The 16,114-nt window shown below is 41.5% G+C and overlaps 1 protein-coding gene across 11 annotated transcripts in view; it reads left to right on the top strand.

Annotated features, from left to right (window-relative positions):
- sox6 (SRY-box transcription factor 6) overlaps positions 1-16,114 on the top strand; it is a 132,942-nt gene that overhangs the window by 69,804 nt on the left and 47,024 nt on the right. For 9 of the 11 annotated variants that reach the window (XM_053435546.1, XM_053435574.1, XM_053435518.1 and 6 more), the window contains 2 exons: positions 7,727-7,899; positions 9,709-9,801. In XM_053435546.1, coding sequence (XP_053291521.1) covers positions 7,727-7,899; positions 9,709-9,801 — 266 coding nt within the window. The remainder of the gene's footprint in view (positions 1-7,726; positions 7,900-9,708; positions 9,802-16,114) is intronic. The other 2 variants (XM_053435536.1, XM_053435527.1) reach the window with 1 other exon arrangement.

The following is a 16,114-nucleotide window of genomic DNA, read 5'->3' as shown; positions in this document are numbered from 1 at the left end:
ATCTCCCGAACAAAACCACAGCGCAAGAAAGGGAGGCCAGCTGGAAGGGCTCCAAACCGCAGGAAAGTAGCAGATAATAGGAGGCAAGGTGCAAGGAGGAGTGCACGAGGGAGGGAGAGACGCGGAGAAAGGGTGAGAGAGAGAGAAAACGATTTTAGACGTGGATACTTGAGTCAACACTTATAATTATATAGCTCAAAGAGATGTTTCACTTGATAAAAAAGCAAAACCTGGATACTTATGATCCCTTTATATTATTTCAAAGCATATTCTTATATACAGTATATAAGAATATATAGGTATGCAAATATACATTGTGTCAAACATATATAAATATAGTACATAGTATCCTATAAAGTTGCTCTCTATTGCATTCTTGCTCCGTGCCGGCTCTTTGAGCTTCACACTCAACAGAGCTGTTTAAGTTTCCCTGCTGAGTGCCAGTCTCACAGCCCCCTGTTGGTAGGTGGTGATGGTGGTGGGGTGGGGGCTCAAGCATTTACTCAAACTCAAGGAAAATATGTAGTTACCAAATTGGAACACACGCCGTATTCATCGGAATCGGAATTTGCTAAAGAAAATAATATATAAATAAGTAAAATAAGTGAGAAGGGGGGGAGAGAGAGAGAGAGAGAGAGAGAGAGAGAGAGAGAGAGAGAGAGAGAGAGAGAGAAAGAGAGAGAGAGAGAAAAGAAGAAAAAAAACGGTTCAACGTTACACTGGCGAGCGTCGAAAAGGCTGCCTGAGTCCTGAAGCAGGAAAAATCAGGACTCTTGTGCACAGTCACAATCGATTTGAGAACGGTGTCCACGTGACAGTGGTCGGGCTGCACACAGACGGTCCTGTGGCAGGCAGATAAGTGGAAGCTCTTTAGGAGGAGAACACAGGGCGAGGCAGGGCGGCAGCTGAGACTGATTTGATGCTGGCCCTACCTGTGCCGGCTTCACCCCTGCACCGACAGAAAGGAGTCCACTGTGTGAACACAGAGCCCATATTGTTCAGCCATATGGGTGAGCCTCAAAACATGATTATTCACTTTAAAATTTAACTTTATTCTTAATGGCTTCCATAAAGCTGGGGCTTTTACGCCACTGGAGATACACTGCACAATATCTGTGCACACACTGACTTATGCACCTTTAGGAACAAGAAGGAATTCTGTGTTTGCAGATTTCAAATGGCTTTTATATTCTTTTTTTTACTGCATACTGTATTCGAATATTATGTATATTAAATTTACCCAAACATACAAAAACACTCACACAAACAGCACAAAACGGTGTCTGTCCAGTTGCTCCAGTCGAAAATGCCTCTGTTAGCATTTTCTCCACAACACTTCAGTCAACTGTTTGCCCTGTGCACTCAGGTGAAATATGAGCCACAGTAAATCATTATTCCTCAGGCCACATTTACCAGATGAATGTATGAGAGTGTTGGACTGTGTGTTTTTCTCCTCTAATGAATTGAGGAATTTAGCTTGTGGCAACGGAGGTAAAGAAGGCAGTGCTGTGCTTGTGTGTGTGTCTCTCTGTGTGTGTGTGTGTGTGTGTGTGTGTGTGTGTGTGTGTGTGTGTGTGTGTGTGTGTGTGTGTGTGTGTGTGTGATAGGCGGAGAACTCTGTTGTGGATTATATCCCAGTGGTTTTTGATATGGGTTGTTTAACTTAAAAAAGTATTATCCATTTCTACGTCAACAAGCGTATTAATTATGTCTTTATTTGAAAAAAAATGTTGAATATTTACAGAGCTGACAAAAACAATCCTTTTCACTTATGTAAGGACATACCAAATATATTTATTAGCAAAAAAATTGTATTTCAGACCAATGTAAAGCTGCTGAATGTCTGACCTGCATTACAACTAAGAATGTAAATTAATACACATTTATTATGCAGATATGAAGACTTAATATACTCTGAACAGATGCAAATATCTACATTTTACAGACTATTCAAAGCACATGCAAATTGCCCGCAAGGTTTAAATAGCTCTTTTTAATTCGCACTTCATACCAACTTTACTTTCAACTGGACCTTCTGCCATCGCTAGCACAACCTCCATTATTGTATTATGCAGTATGACCCTTTGGCCAGTCTTTCCTCAAAAATTCAGACCAGCTTCACCAACCACCTCTTCTCATTATATACATTTCCTTTTATGGGAGAACCCATCCATTATAGTCCAAAAATATTCAGACTCTCTTTTTTAAATCTGTAAATTCTTGCCATTACATTTCTGCACTGACCATTACCTTTTATTTCATATTAGTGATTCTGTTTTTGTTTTATTTGAAGGTGGGGTTCATACACTAACTATGCTTTATCAATAGAGTACTTAAGTTGGTACAATATCAGTTGTATATTAAAGTATGGTGTGTTATTATGTACAATTCATTGGCAGCTTGTCAATCTTCACTCACAACACATAAAAATATAGTTTCAAAAGCAATTTCACAGATAATGAAGCATGACGGCTTTCTTGCAGCTTCTGTTACAAAGGGCAAAAGCTTTGTGTTACACCTCTAGTTAGTTCAATAGATCTTCGTGTGTGTCAGTGGCTTGACAGCTCGAGGACCAGGCAGGTGTTCTCCTGCTCCCCTTTGTGAGAACCTGTGCTGGGCTCGGTCGCCTTTGCTTGGCATTCAGCAAGTTCAGTCTATCGCCCGGGATCTGGATTAAATCCCCACAAAACACAGGCATTGTTGATACATTTATCAATCAATGAACAACAGTCTCAAAGTCTTTTGAAAGATCTCTTCTGCACAGTCTAAGGAAACAAGTATGCTCTGCTTTGATTATCAGCTGTATAGATAAGGCCAATGAATAAATGTTCAGTGAAAAGAATGAGATAACATCTAACTCTTAATTCACTTCCAAGGTTTTGCAGACAGTAAGCTGTTGCCTTGATCCCTGTCTCACAAGCTTTACACGCTTTGTATGTAGGGGACCTTGAAAACTGTGTATGGTTTTTATCATTTAAGGCCACAGGGGTCAGACTCATCATCATAAAGGCCATGAGAGATGAATCAAAGGACTGGAGACCATCTTTGTTTTCATGTAAAGATCCTCGCTATATGCTGCCATGCACACATGCAGCATTCTCCATGGTGTCAGGATCTCTGGTTTGTCGCACTGTGTTACACAGTCAAAGAATAATGTGTTCGGTTATTGAAAGAACAGAAGTTAAGTTTCCATGTGGAGTTTTTTTTGTCTACAGTGTGAATTTCAGGGTCACTGGCATTCCCTGTGGAGTAATCTTTTCAGGTCGAGCCTCTATCCTGGTTTTGATGAAGTACCTCGTCCCATGTCATGGACAACCAGTGAAGTGCTGGGGCTTTCACATTGGCATAATTATACCGAGGAGTGAAGCTTCCTCTATCATCAAAATATTAGTCTCTATCGGTGTTGGGCATGCACAGCAGTGGAGCCACAGCAGATGAAGTGTGCTTTTATTAATAACCACTCCACATGCCAATCAGGGTATTTATTAAAGCAAATAATTTGCAAAGTCATTAAAATGATTATAATCCCATCAGTTGGTACTTATGTATGCACATACACACACACAGATAGACATATACATTTACCATAAGAGGCTTATAATATCACTACTACCATTAGCATTTCCAAAAAGCAAAGAGCTGTCTCAAGCACATGAGTTTTAAACATTTGAGAAGAAGGGACTTCTTCAACAAGATCATGAGCTGTCTCTCTCGTAGCGTATAGGAACGCTGGCTAAGAATCGCTGCAGCCAGCAGATGATGTGCTTGTGAGTCATTGCTCATGCTTGTTAATGCGGTTTTATTGGCAAGATTAACAGCTTTTATATCATGGCAAAGGCAGCACGCCAGGTAAAACAGCTGTTGTTCATATTGTCTTGGTTGCAGGGCATGGAGACATGTTAACACCATATTACTGGAAACACATTATGGCTTTGTAGTGCTGCCGCACAAGTGTGTCTGGTAGTTAAAAAAAGATACAATAAAACTAGGCCCTGTTGTTCTAGCCTAGTTTACAAATTTAGATCTCTCATATGATGTTTTTTCTGACCAGTCCAAATAAATATCACAAAACTAAATTAGGCACAAAGACTGGCTTGAGTTTCATGCTTTTGTGAAAGCAGTTTAATGATGAGTGGTCTGTGAGCAGCAAAACAAAATCTTTCTATTTCTTCTTTTTTTTTTTTTAAACTAAAGAAGGTACCAATAGATGCCATTAGCTGCTACTCAATTGGCTCTTTGTGCTCTCCACAGAAAGAATAGACAAAGGGTCAGATGACCGCACCAAGTTCACACACGTGAGCATTTGCTCAGAGGCATGTACCTATTATCGATCGCAGCAACACGCATCTGTACACACTCATGTCTGCATTCACACACACTTTAAGAGAGAGCAGAGAGGGAGAGAGAGTGAGAGAGCCTGAGCACACAAGGCATTCAAGCTATGTGCGGTCTGTGTGTGGACACAGCTAGGTACAATCGTAGCATTTAGACAAGTCCTAATTTACTTAGGATGGGCTCACAGCATATGGAGCCATCCACAATGGCCGACTGATAGAGAGACAAAGAAATTCCAGTCTTCAGGCGTTAAAAATACTCAATTCAGATCTGGTCATAATGGCTCAGCTGTCCTAACCAAAGGAAGGGGAGAGAATAGGGTGCCTTGTGATTTTCCCCCTTTTCACCCTCACCCTCCCTCGCTTTTCTTCTTTTTTTTTGTGCTTGAATCTTTTATCTGTGTTATTCACTCGGGACTCTTCAAAGTAACAAGCCTCCTTCTTTTTCCCCGGTACTGGACTTGGAACCCAAATTAGAGACTGCTTGATTAGAGCAGAGAGGAGGGAGCCAAGAGAGAGGGAGATGTGGGTATTGGACAGAACAAATCGCACCCCTACAAAGTGCCTTTTATCCAAAGACCCCAAGGCTCAAATACCCCCATCCCTCCCCAAGCAACCATGGCTCTGCTTGTTTTCCTCTTATCATTTATTTAGTCACCCGTTGATGTTTTCTGCCCTACTTTGTGACGTTTAAAAGAGCCAGGAATCTCAAAAGGTGAAAGCTGAATGGGCTGAAACTGAACAACACCGCTTCACCGTCTCCTCGTCCTATTTGTCAATCACGCATCTCTGTAAAAATTTAACACATTGGCCTGAGGAAAGAAAAACTCGTAGAGTGCCAACACAGCTTGACCGCTCACTCTTGGGGGATCGTCTTCCTCTGTTGGGCTGGTATTGTCCTACTGAGCCTCAGTCGGCTAACAGGAGGATGTCACAACATGTTAGGTCTGGGCCGGTTTATGTAGCGCCAAGGCATCTCCGGGCTGTCTGTCTGCCATCGGAAGCGCAATGTGAGGAGACATGTTAACGGGCAGACCCTGGCCCCACCGCTGTTAAAAGCCATGCAATATGCAGGAAACGGCCTCTTTTGTCAGCAGGTCGGTTAGACACAGACCACGACGCTCCTCTTCTGAACCACCCAATAAAAGTTTTATCTGGATTTTAAAGCTGATCCATAATTTAAAGCAGGAAGAAAGAGATTTTTACACTTACCAGTCAACAAAAAACACATGCGTCTGATGAGTTTTCTACCAAGAAGAATTGTCTTCAAAGTGAAATTCCTCCACTGTGTTTCCATTTTTAGGTATTTAGATGCCAAACATTTTAAATGTTTATCCTCAGCATTCATCACTTATATAAACATTTCTTGACGATATTTCAGCATAGACTAAATAGATAAATTCATTACGATTAAAACAAGCGCAGAGGGCAGACCCAGATCACAGAGGGCACTTCTGGCTTCCCACAGTTCAGCTCAACATCACAACAATGGGCCCTCTGTTAGTATTCTTCTGGTGTCCAGGCAGAGCTGAGCTCTCCACACTCAGTCTAACCCATCAGATCCTTCTCTGGCCACAGTCATGCACTAAAGGATATATGTGCTGAACATTGCAGTGGTGACACTCTTTAACTAGTGAGTGATCATCAGAAATGTGTGATTAGACAGGTTGAGAGGGCATCAGAGAGTCCAGATGTTTGGTTCCCAACTCAAGGTCACCTACGCTGGCCTCGACGCCCAATGGCCCTCATCTTCACCTGGATGATTATTTCCTTTCTTTTTTCCCCCCTCTTTTCTCCATTTCTCTTTCTCTATGTCACTAATTATTTTTCCAGTCCCTCCCTCCTTTCCACAGCAGTATTGATAGCTGTGATTTATTGTGACAACGACTGATGTATCTGTAAAGGCAGCTCCTTCATGGACACAGCCAAAGGTTAAAAAAATTGGTTCTGATTGTATCAATTTTACAGATAAGCCATTCACAACAAGGGTAGTCGGGTGAATAAGAAGTCAATTCAGGCCTTGGAAAGTGCACGCAGGCCCAATGAATAGCTGCTTTTAGGTGCTTTTTTTTCGTTAGGAGGATAAATGGAGAATTGCAGCTCTCTTCTGTTGCAGCAGGCAGCGGAGGCAGAGTGAAGCGAACCGAGGTTCAGACGAGCGTGCCAGTAAATTGCCCTGAATGGGTTCTGGAGGCTGACAGGCCCTATTAAGACAAACGGCTTTCCTCATCGGAGAGATAAAATAAATCAGGTGTTTAGTCAAATTAAAATAGTTTGAGTCGAGAGGGCCCCTGGGAGCTCTCGGAGAAACTCAAGACAGATGTGGCCAGAGACGAGCAGAAGACACCCAGGAAAGAATTCAGCTCCTGCTGGCCCCAGGCCAGACTTCACTGTACTGTTATCTACATCTCTGTGCTTTTATCCCTCTCCCTCTCTCTTACTCTCTCCATCTCCTCTGTTATCCCTTCTCTTTTCTTGTATGTTCCCCCCGATCAGCTTGTCACACAGGAGTGTAGTGGGAGGGGAGTGAGTTACTGTCTAGCCTCTCACTGGCAATTATGTTGGCTGTGTAAGTCAATGGTAGGATCACTTAGCATTGATTAGGCAGAGGGAGAGGGAGTAGTGCAGCTGCTCTGTCTATCGCACAGTGTGGACATGTGACTGTGGACAACAGTAACCTCATTGGTCTGTCACTGTCAAGAATGCATGGATGATAAAATAAAATCTGTTCCCTGATGATCGTCATCTGACATTCAGAGGCTCTTTTCGCTGTGTAAACATCAAGTTCGCTTTTTCCTTTAAACTGAAATCTGTGCAGAGCTCCTTCTCAAATGTGTTACTGGAGCGGCCATATAATGAAAACTTGCGAGGTTTGGAGGGCCAGTACAAACACTGACTTTCAACACTTTCTTTATGCTCACCCCTGGTAGCCTGACATAATCTGCCACCTCAGTTTGACAGCGCCCTGCAGCATTGGGTCTCTGTGCCTGGGAACAATTCCTTCCCCCTTCTTCCTTTGAAAGCTGTGAACACCAGCTCCAGAAGAATACACAACTCCAGGCTGTGTGCGACCTCAACACTTTCCAGTGAATTCACTGCAGTTGGTTGCTGCCTAAGTGGTTTTCTTTGTACAATATATTGTGAACAGTACAATGGCACGATACGATGAATGTTGCGAGCAGCATGGTCACTTTTCTATATTTAGTACTATACAATGACCTCTGCAGGCTCTTACAAACACGTGCATCCTGGTCATTTAGTTGTAGTCCATTGTGAAACTTTTGTGTGCACTATATTTTTCTTCTCAGGTACACATTATACATACCCGTTTCTATTATTACTCATATTCTCCATTTTGTGTTTCACCTTTCTACCCCTTGCCCCCCCACCAGGTACTCCAGAGAGCCTGGCAGAGAAGGAACACCAGCTCTCCACGATGATCACCCAGCTCATCAGCCTGCGTGAGCAGCTCCTGGCTGCCCACGACGAACAGAAGAAGCTCGCCGCCTCACAGATGGAGAAACAGAGGCAGCAAATGGAGTTAGCCCGTCAGCAGCAGGAGCAGGTAACTGCCTACTGTGTTTAAACCCCCCCCCCCCCCCACACACACATTCACAGTGTATTTCTCCTTCCTTCCTACTTAAACATCTATTCCTGTTACTCCATTAGACCCTGTTCCCTTTTTATCACTATAATAAACCCCCTTAAATACATTTGCAATGAATTGTCAACTGACTTTTTCATTTAAAATTTCATGCCTGAAATGTGCCAATAAAATCCTGCTCCTCCATAGGAATTTGGAATAATATTAGATTTAAGAGATGCGTTAGTCCACACTGCCTCAGTTATTTTGGTCATGCTCTCTCGCCCACGTTTATGCTGGGTGTGTAGGAAAAAGGTTATTATGACTTGTACTAACAAATGCAGCGGGATGTGTGAATTAAACGTTATATTAAACATGGAAGTCCTCTATATCTTATAAATCGACTCCTATTAGAACAAGCTTGGCATTAGATTTGCAGCACAAATCAGGCCAATGAGCCATATTGTACAAATCAGCAAATTAGCAGAGGCCATGAAGTGTGTTAATGTCTGGGAAGAAATAAGGACACAAACTATCCACACGGGCGACACTTTTATTATCACCAGCCACTCTAATGGCTATGAGTCAATTATCAGCGAGGAGTTCACTCAGAGTTTTCTCAGCACACACTCAAACCTTCCTGTGGTAAATGAACAGATAGACCATATACCTTAGAGTGATGCATTTGGTCATAGTGCACTAATAATACATTAACAGTATTGATTTTTTTTTTACTAATCAATGATGTTCATTTGCAAACTGTGCTCGGCTCTGTGAGCTTTGTAGATGCTGCAGCATAAATGAGCAGTGATATAAGATATTTTGTCATTTGATCTTATTTTGAAAGGCTGGAATATTAATAAAATAAAGAGAGAAAGAGGGGGAGGGGGAGATGGGGCGAGAGGGAGAGCGAGAGAGCCCGCTGAGAGCTAGAATGTCATCAAGCCATCAAGATACAACACAGTAATTAACTGTTGACACTCGTGAGGAAGCCAGCACAAATTAATCTTGACACATTTGCAGACGACCGATATCTTACAGTGAACACTTTGTAATTATATTTAAAAATGAAAATTAAATGACACTTAAAACTAGGTTGTCATGCTCAATGAAGTGGGCATGTAGAAAGAGGGACTGCTGGGATGAGAGGGCTTGCGGTGTGGCTGCTCGTCACTCGGGGGGGGGGCAGGGACCTCTGTCCTCAGTACACCGCCTGTGCAAGATCTCTCCTTTGTGTCCGTCTGCCCTGTGAATCAGCAGAGTTCTTTTACCACTGATTTTAACTGTGCTTCTCATGTTCATTTAGAAAATTTAACAATTTTTTAGCACTTTATTTGGAATGGTGTTTTTTAAAGACAAGACAAAAACGGTTATTCTGATTTACTAATCTACTATTTTCTTTCCTGTATTTTTATGCAATTTTCCTCTTTTAACAGACAATATGTCACATGGTGTATGTCGTAGGGGATATGGCCGAAAATAATCCCTAATAAAATAAAATCATATATTGATAGCAATAGTTATCATTATTTTATAAGTTTAAAGGCAGATTTTTGGTTGGCCCAATGCATACACAATGTATCAATATATATTATACTTTTGTTATATCACTATTTATGTGATATATTGCAAAGATTATTGTTATGGTTTAATCGCTCAGCCCTAGAATGTCATCTATCTTGACACACTTTATCATCTCCACATTTTCTGGTGTAGTAGCTTTCAGTCGGAGGACTGATTTGAGTTTCTCCTCCTTTTTGTCGATGAATGGAGTTATTATTTAATTTGCAGGGTTTCTTTTCTGTGTCCTACCAGATTGCAAGACAACAGCAGCAGCTTCTGCAGCAGCAGCACAAAATCAACCTCCTCCAGCAGCAGATCCAGGTCAGTGACTGCGTTCCTGTTGGTCTAACACTCGCAACTCACACCTCTCACTTTCTCCACACTGACACAACATTTCTCCCTCTTCGGTGTAATTAGCACACCACCGCTGTTACCAAGAGCCAAACTTCTGGGTATATTGGCACAGATCAATACAATTACACATTAAAATACCAATAATTTCTAATTTATGTTAGCCTCTCCCTCTCATCTTTTTTGCCTTTTAAAAAAATATTGCTTGTCTTTTTATCTTAAATTTTTGGTGTCAAACTAACATGTATCACTCTCATCAAATGTTAATTGCCTGTTGGTAATCGTGAGGGCTTTAAAATATGGAGGAGAATAATTAGCACATCTTACTGAACAAAAAAAAAACGGGGAAAAGTAACAACAGCTAATGAGTCCTGCTGATGGAGAAGAGCCCGGAGGTGGGGGACATGAAAGAGGATGGTAAATGCCTCTGAAACGAGTCGGGCCCAGAAGGGCAACGTGGCATGATTTCACACAGCACGGAGCTGCTCTGGGTGGCATTGTTTCCTTTTCTCCTCCTTACTTATTTGTTCCGTATTATGTGTTTTTAACCTATGCACCTCCTGCCAGATATCATCGCCTTCATCAGTGTGTGTGCCTTGTGTAATACATTACAGAGTGGTGCAGAAAGACCACCCAGGCTGCATGTTGCTCGACATAGTCAGACGGTACAGGGTAATCCAGGGTTGGTAACGGGCAGTGGTCAAGGCTGTGAGCCTGGATGCCTGTGTGGAGCTAACGTTATCCTGCTGGGTGTTCTTAGTGTCAGGCACATCCTTCTCCGTTCACCTCCTCCTCCTCTGCTTGTTCGTCCAACAGACAACTCCCCCATTTTCTCTCCTTTCATTTTACCTCTTCAAAACACTTGCAATAAATTGTTCCTCCATCCCCTTGTAGCACTCTTCAATGGAGATAATGTTTGGGTCTTGTACTAAAGAGCAGATTCCTCTGTATTCTAGCACCAGAGCCCTTCATTATACACAAGCAAAGTAAACTTCTAGTTTAAAACAGTTAGCACAAGAAGCAGATTTACTGCTATGACATCAAAATGACTCTTTCAAGGGCTCTTTGCAAGAGAAAGGCCATACTGTCAACATGTTCTTGAGATGCCACTAGTCTGGACCTTTCACTTCAACTGTGGACAGACTACCAGAAAAATTATTCATTATAACACTTCACTAAAAAGAAGCACAGAGCACAACACTCTGTCTAGAAAACACTTTAAAATGAAGTACCTTATACATTACCAAGGGGCTAGTATTACTCACATCATGGAGGGTCCTTTAGTTATGCTCATTGAGCATAAGGGCACAGCCCTAATGCATCTGACTTTTAGTGGCCCTTGCTTTCATCACAGAGTTAAAGGCAGATGATACCTGAAAATTCCCCTTGATGCATAGATTGGAGAGAGGGTGTTGGGTCGAGTGTGCATGGGAACATGCTTCTAAATATCAATTTCAAACACTTGAACAGAGATACAAGTAAAGTCCTTTCTTTTGGAGCCCGGATAGCCGACTTCTTCAACCTTGGCCCAAATGAGCCACAGATCTTCACTGATAAAAAAAAGAAAAGAAAGCCACATCCACAATTTTACAAAAGAGTCTCATGTACAGGCCATCTGTTCCTCTGCCCATCAGCCTCTGCTGGCCGCAAAACACCCCCAAGAAATCAGACACTCTTCAAAAAAAGTTTGATCACGTGCAAAAATTTGTTTATCTAAGAAATCCTCTAGAAATATAATATAGAACAATTCTCCATAAAATGTCAGAAAACAATGTTTGCGATAACTTACGAAAGCAAACGACATGATGGAAAAACACACTGCTAGCTAGTTAGCCCGTTGGCTGTTTTTTTCCTTCCACTGTTTGTATTGGTCAGTCATAATAAATCAAAATTATTCTTTGCCGCGTAATGCGTATCATGAATAAAACTTTATTCTGTGACCTTATGCATGAACATTGTAGCGTCAGGTAGATTTTCATCGGCACTACTGGTCCGAACAACGGTTTTTTTTCTGATTGAGGGACCCCTAGTGGCCAAGGCTACACACTGTACCTTTAAAGCAGGAGATGCTCTCTCCTGCTCATCTAGTTCCTCCAAATATCCAGTGTGCTGATGACTGCTCCTTTTGGAGTAGCAGAGTAGATAAAAGAGAGTACAGGGCAAGTTAGTGAAGCCTGTTTTTTTTTGCCACTCTGTTTTCATTACTGCTACCTCTTAAAAATGCCCTGGCCATTTTAATACATAACAGCTTTGACTTAATTAGTAACGTAAACAAGCTCCCAGCCTGTATGTCACAGACATTTAGCAAAGTGGTAAGCAGTGTTGGGGGATTGAGTTACTCTGCTATTAGCATGGAGAGCACTAAACTTTATTGGAGACCCTGCTGGCCATCAAAGTCCTTCTGTTTTGGCCTCAGGGAGAAGACCAGGAGAAAGCCTCTTTTTAAGATCTTGTATTGATGATGCAACTGATCACATCAGTAGACATTGTAAAACCGTCCAAACAATAAAACCACGGGGATAGCAACCGGAGACTGTTGATGGCATGCTATATGTGCGCTTACAAGTGGATTGATGGCAATCCATCAGAAGTGTGCAGTTACAGAGGTTTAGTGAGTGAGGTTCGGAGTGGGGCAGTGTGCAGCTTAATCAAGTTTTCCTTTTGAATAGCCATCTCTCTTTTTTTTTTTTATCCTTTCTCATCATTCCAACAAGAGAGGGAGAGAGATTTCGTCTTTGTCCTTCGGGATTACAATGTCACTTGTTTTAAGATAGCAGATGTTTTGATTGCAGTGTTAGGGGCTTATCAAAAGTTAAAGCTCAAGGCTTTGTGTGTTTTTCCCTCAGCTTGTTTGTATTCCTTCAGTCCATCCTCGCCGCTGAAATCGTCTTGGCACTAATTCAATCCCAGGATGAGATTAACTCTTCAGTTGATTTAGTTGAACACTAAAAAAACACAACCGGATTTTACAAGACACATATGACAATTTAACACATATATTAACAGAGAGCTGCTCAGTCCCATGAGTTCCTTATCTCTGAGTCTGTGTGTAGGCAGCAGGAGATTACCAAAAAATAAATAATGAGCACCATGTTTCTACTTTTCTTGTGTGCCTCCTCATGGCTTTTCTGTTTTAACATGTCCACTTTCTCCTGCTCCTAATGGATGAGCAGCGACTGAGCGTCACGCTGAGCATCAGACTTTTTCTTCCATTTGCATTTTCTAGTTAGAGTACATGAGATTGAGTAAAAAAGGTGAGCAGCATTAAAGTGCTAATGGCAGACTTGTATATCATTGTCTTCCTGGTTATGAAATGAAATAAAATAAAATGCTCTAATGAGACACTGAGCTGTATCAACCACAAGTGACAGTACTGTGCCAGGCCACAAGCACCCATTCCCTCACATGTTAATGACCGCAGTTCATGCATTCCTCAAGGAAAGAAATAAACATACTGTTTGACTCCTCATACACACATGCACGGAGGTGGTGGTGTACAGTACAGAGGAGCGCAGGGGCCCAACGCATTGATACGCACATCAAGAGAATAAATATTGGCTGAAAGGTCAGGGTGAACTTTATCTTCACAAACAGGCTGGAGGGAGCAGGGCTCCCCAGATGAAACAGAGGGACTTTTTAATCCAAATCATTTAAAAAAAATCCTATCCTTTAAAAAAATATCAACATTATGACATTGTCATGTGTCATTGGGTTTGGCCTTGATGTGCCAACACTGAGTAAAAGATAACACACTTCTGTGGAGGCCATTGTCATATTTTTTTAATGGTCGTCCAATATGTCTGGTTCCATTAGTTTCCCTTTCACCTGTCTCCTCTCCCTATGGCCTAGCTTCAAACTCCAGCCATGTGCACACACATAATCTGTGTTTGCAGTAAAACGTTAAACCCACGTCTACAAAGATACACAAACACACACACACAAAAACACATGTATACTAGAGGCCTTCTCAAATGTCTCTCTAATGGAGTAAAGAAACTGTGGGAGGTGTGTAGACATGTAGGGGTTTCATGCTAAAGGTAAAGATCAAAAATGAAATACACGTACACAAGCATTTAGCTGCCAACAGACACACTATGCAGTACAGTGTAATATGGTACTGCTTTGGTTATTCAAAAAAAATCTACTTTTAAGGTTTGTTGATTTGCTGTTTACAGGATTTCAAACAAAATCAAGCACAGCTGTTTGAGTCTTTTATTTTATACAACTTTCTTTTTTTTTTTTAAATACAGACAACATAATCCAACATTCTACTGTTTACTTTCAGTTAATATATTTTCAGCAGGGGGAAAAAATCTGGCGAGCAGAGTGTTTTATTTAGTCGCACATGGATTTCCCATTCCCCTCCATTACAAAGAAACCAGAGAATTCACAGGGGAAGCTCTGTAAAAGTGTCTTCTGTATTCAGTGGCTCTCCCCAGTTAGACTGATTTCACAGATTTTTAATAAAAATCTAGTCCCTGCTTGGCTTTAGCTGCACTCAAGGACTTTCAAATTCTTATTGTAATGCTATTCCAATGGGATTCTGTTATATTCTTAGGATGTTTGGGTTCAGGAACCAGAACCAACATAAATCATCAAGTCAATGTAAGATCTTTGTCACTGGGAAGCAGTTTCTCTCTAATAATTGGCTTGGATCAGACTGTGCTGGGTGTTTTCACACAGCCTCATGTTTCTACCATTATTCTTTATGCACTTAATGCTGCAGAAATAGTTACCCAAAAAGATCTCCCAGCATGAACAAATACAGATTTTACTAAACTGCTGTTTTGTCCATGGATAAATTCTCTTTTAATGCAGGTTTATAATCACTTTGTCTATTATTATAAAAAAGAATATGCATGCTCTCCAGTGCAATAATTTAAAGCACTGATCCCGTTTAGTTACCATCTCAAAGGGGAAAAAAGACAACAGCATTGCAGTGAATATTTTAAATCGATCAGATGACTTTAAATAAACACATGGCAGTGTGGTAATTGCACAAAGATAATAGCGCTAATTTGTGTATTCTCAGAAGCTTTTGTTGTCTCGGCAGCACAAATGATTTTCTCAGTGTGAGACTCTTATTTATGCACTGGCAAAAAAAAACTACACACACAAAAATAGACATTGTTAAAGAGAATGTGCAAGTCCCCCAATTAGCACAGCTAGATTGGAACTGTTAGCACGATAATAAGAGAATAATAGAGCAGGGAAATGATAATATATGTATAAGTGTGTGTGTGTGTGTGTGTGGGTGGTGTGGGGGTGTAAACGCTGTGCTGCCAGTTCTTCCCTTGTGTTGTAGAGCCCTGTGTTAGCCTGCTAGTAGGATTATGTGGGGGCATTAACAGCCTCGTCAGACGGGCTTGGCTCTCGCCCAGGGAGGCTCAGTCCGGCATGTTCATCCTCCATTTAAGGAGACTGTTAGCTGATGAAGATGTGCACATGCAAGACTGAAGATAAAAGAAAGCGGTGACCCGACTCATTAGCCCCTGTGATTTAATATATTGACACTTTGATACAAATAATTCCATTTAGTGGACTCCATCGGCGGGGAGGGAGCGATCAATTCAATTAGTTATGAAATGTGACTTCTTGTCAGGAAGCAGAAGAAACGCTGACGTTAAACAAAGTCGTGTGTAATTTAAACAATAAAGCCACCGCGGCCCTGTTAAAACTTAATGATGCACAAGAAGGTGTAATAGATACAACCCCGGCTGGGCGATGGCAGTGATGGTTTGCAAATGAAGCTAAGTGGCTGAGCAGTTGGCATGTAATGCCATTTGTCTGTTAAAACAAATCCTTGCTTTAGGAATATAAACAGTGGAAGCTGTTTGAACGGTCTGGGGTCTGTGGGTTTGTCCCAATAGGTTTTTTCTCTGGATGAAATGCACCTATTAGCATCAATTTACTTTACACGAGAGTGCAGATTTAAGTTATAGTGCCACACAGGCAGGGTTACTGAACCGTGCTGCTGTAGTAAGTGTAAATAATGGCGTTTAAGGATATAAAAGCTAAACAGATACACCCTCTTTTATTAACCTGTAACAACTGATCCCATGCTTTACTGCGCAATGCGCTTGCTCGTTCCGTGTCTCCGCCAATGAGGTGGGAATGTAGACAAACATCGATCAATTATTGCTGTAAATTACACAATAAGGCTGTGTCTCTGTGTAATTGGCCTTTGTGTTCCGACACCTCTGCTGTTTAAGCAGCAATAATTAAGAGGCTCCATATGAGCGGTGCCACATGAGCGGCTGTGATGTGTGAAATCACACCTGAG

Source organism: Pleuronectes platessa, chromosome 1 (assembly GCF_947347685.1).
Source record: "Pleuronectes platessa chromosome 1, fPlePla1.1, whole genome shotgun sequence".
NCBI classification, from domain to species: Eukaryota; Metazoa; Chordata; class Actinopteri; order Pleuronectiformes; family Pleuronectidae; genus Pleuronectes; species Pleuronectes platessa.
The sequence above is the reverse complement of the archived record's forward strand: the minus strand, read 5'-3'. Positions and strand labels throughout refer to the sequence as shown.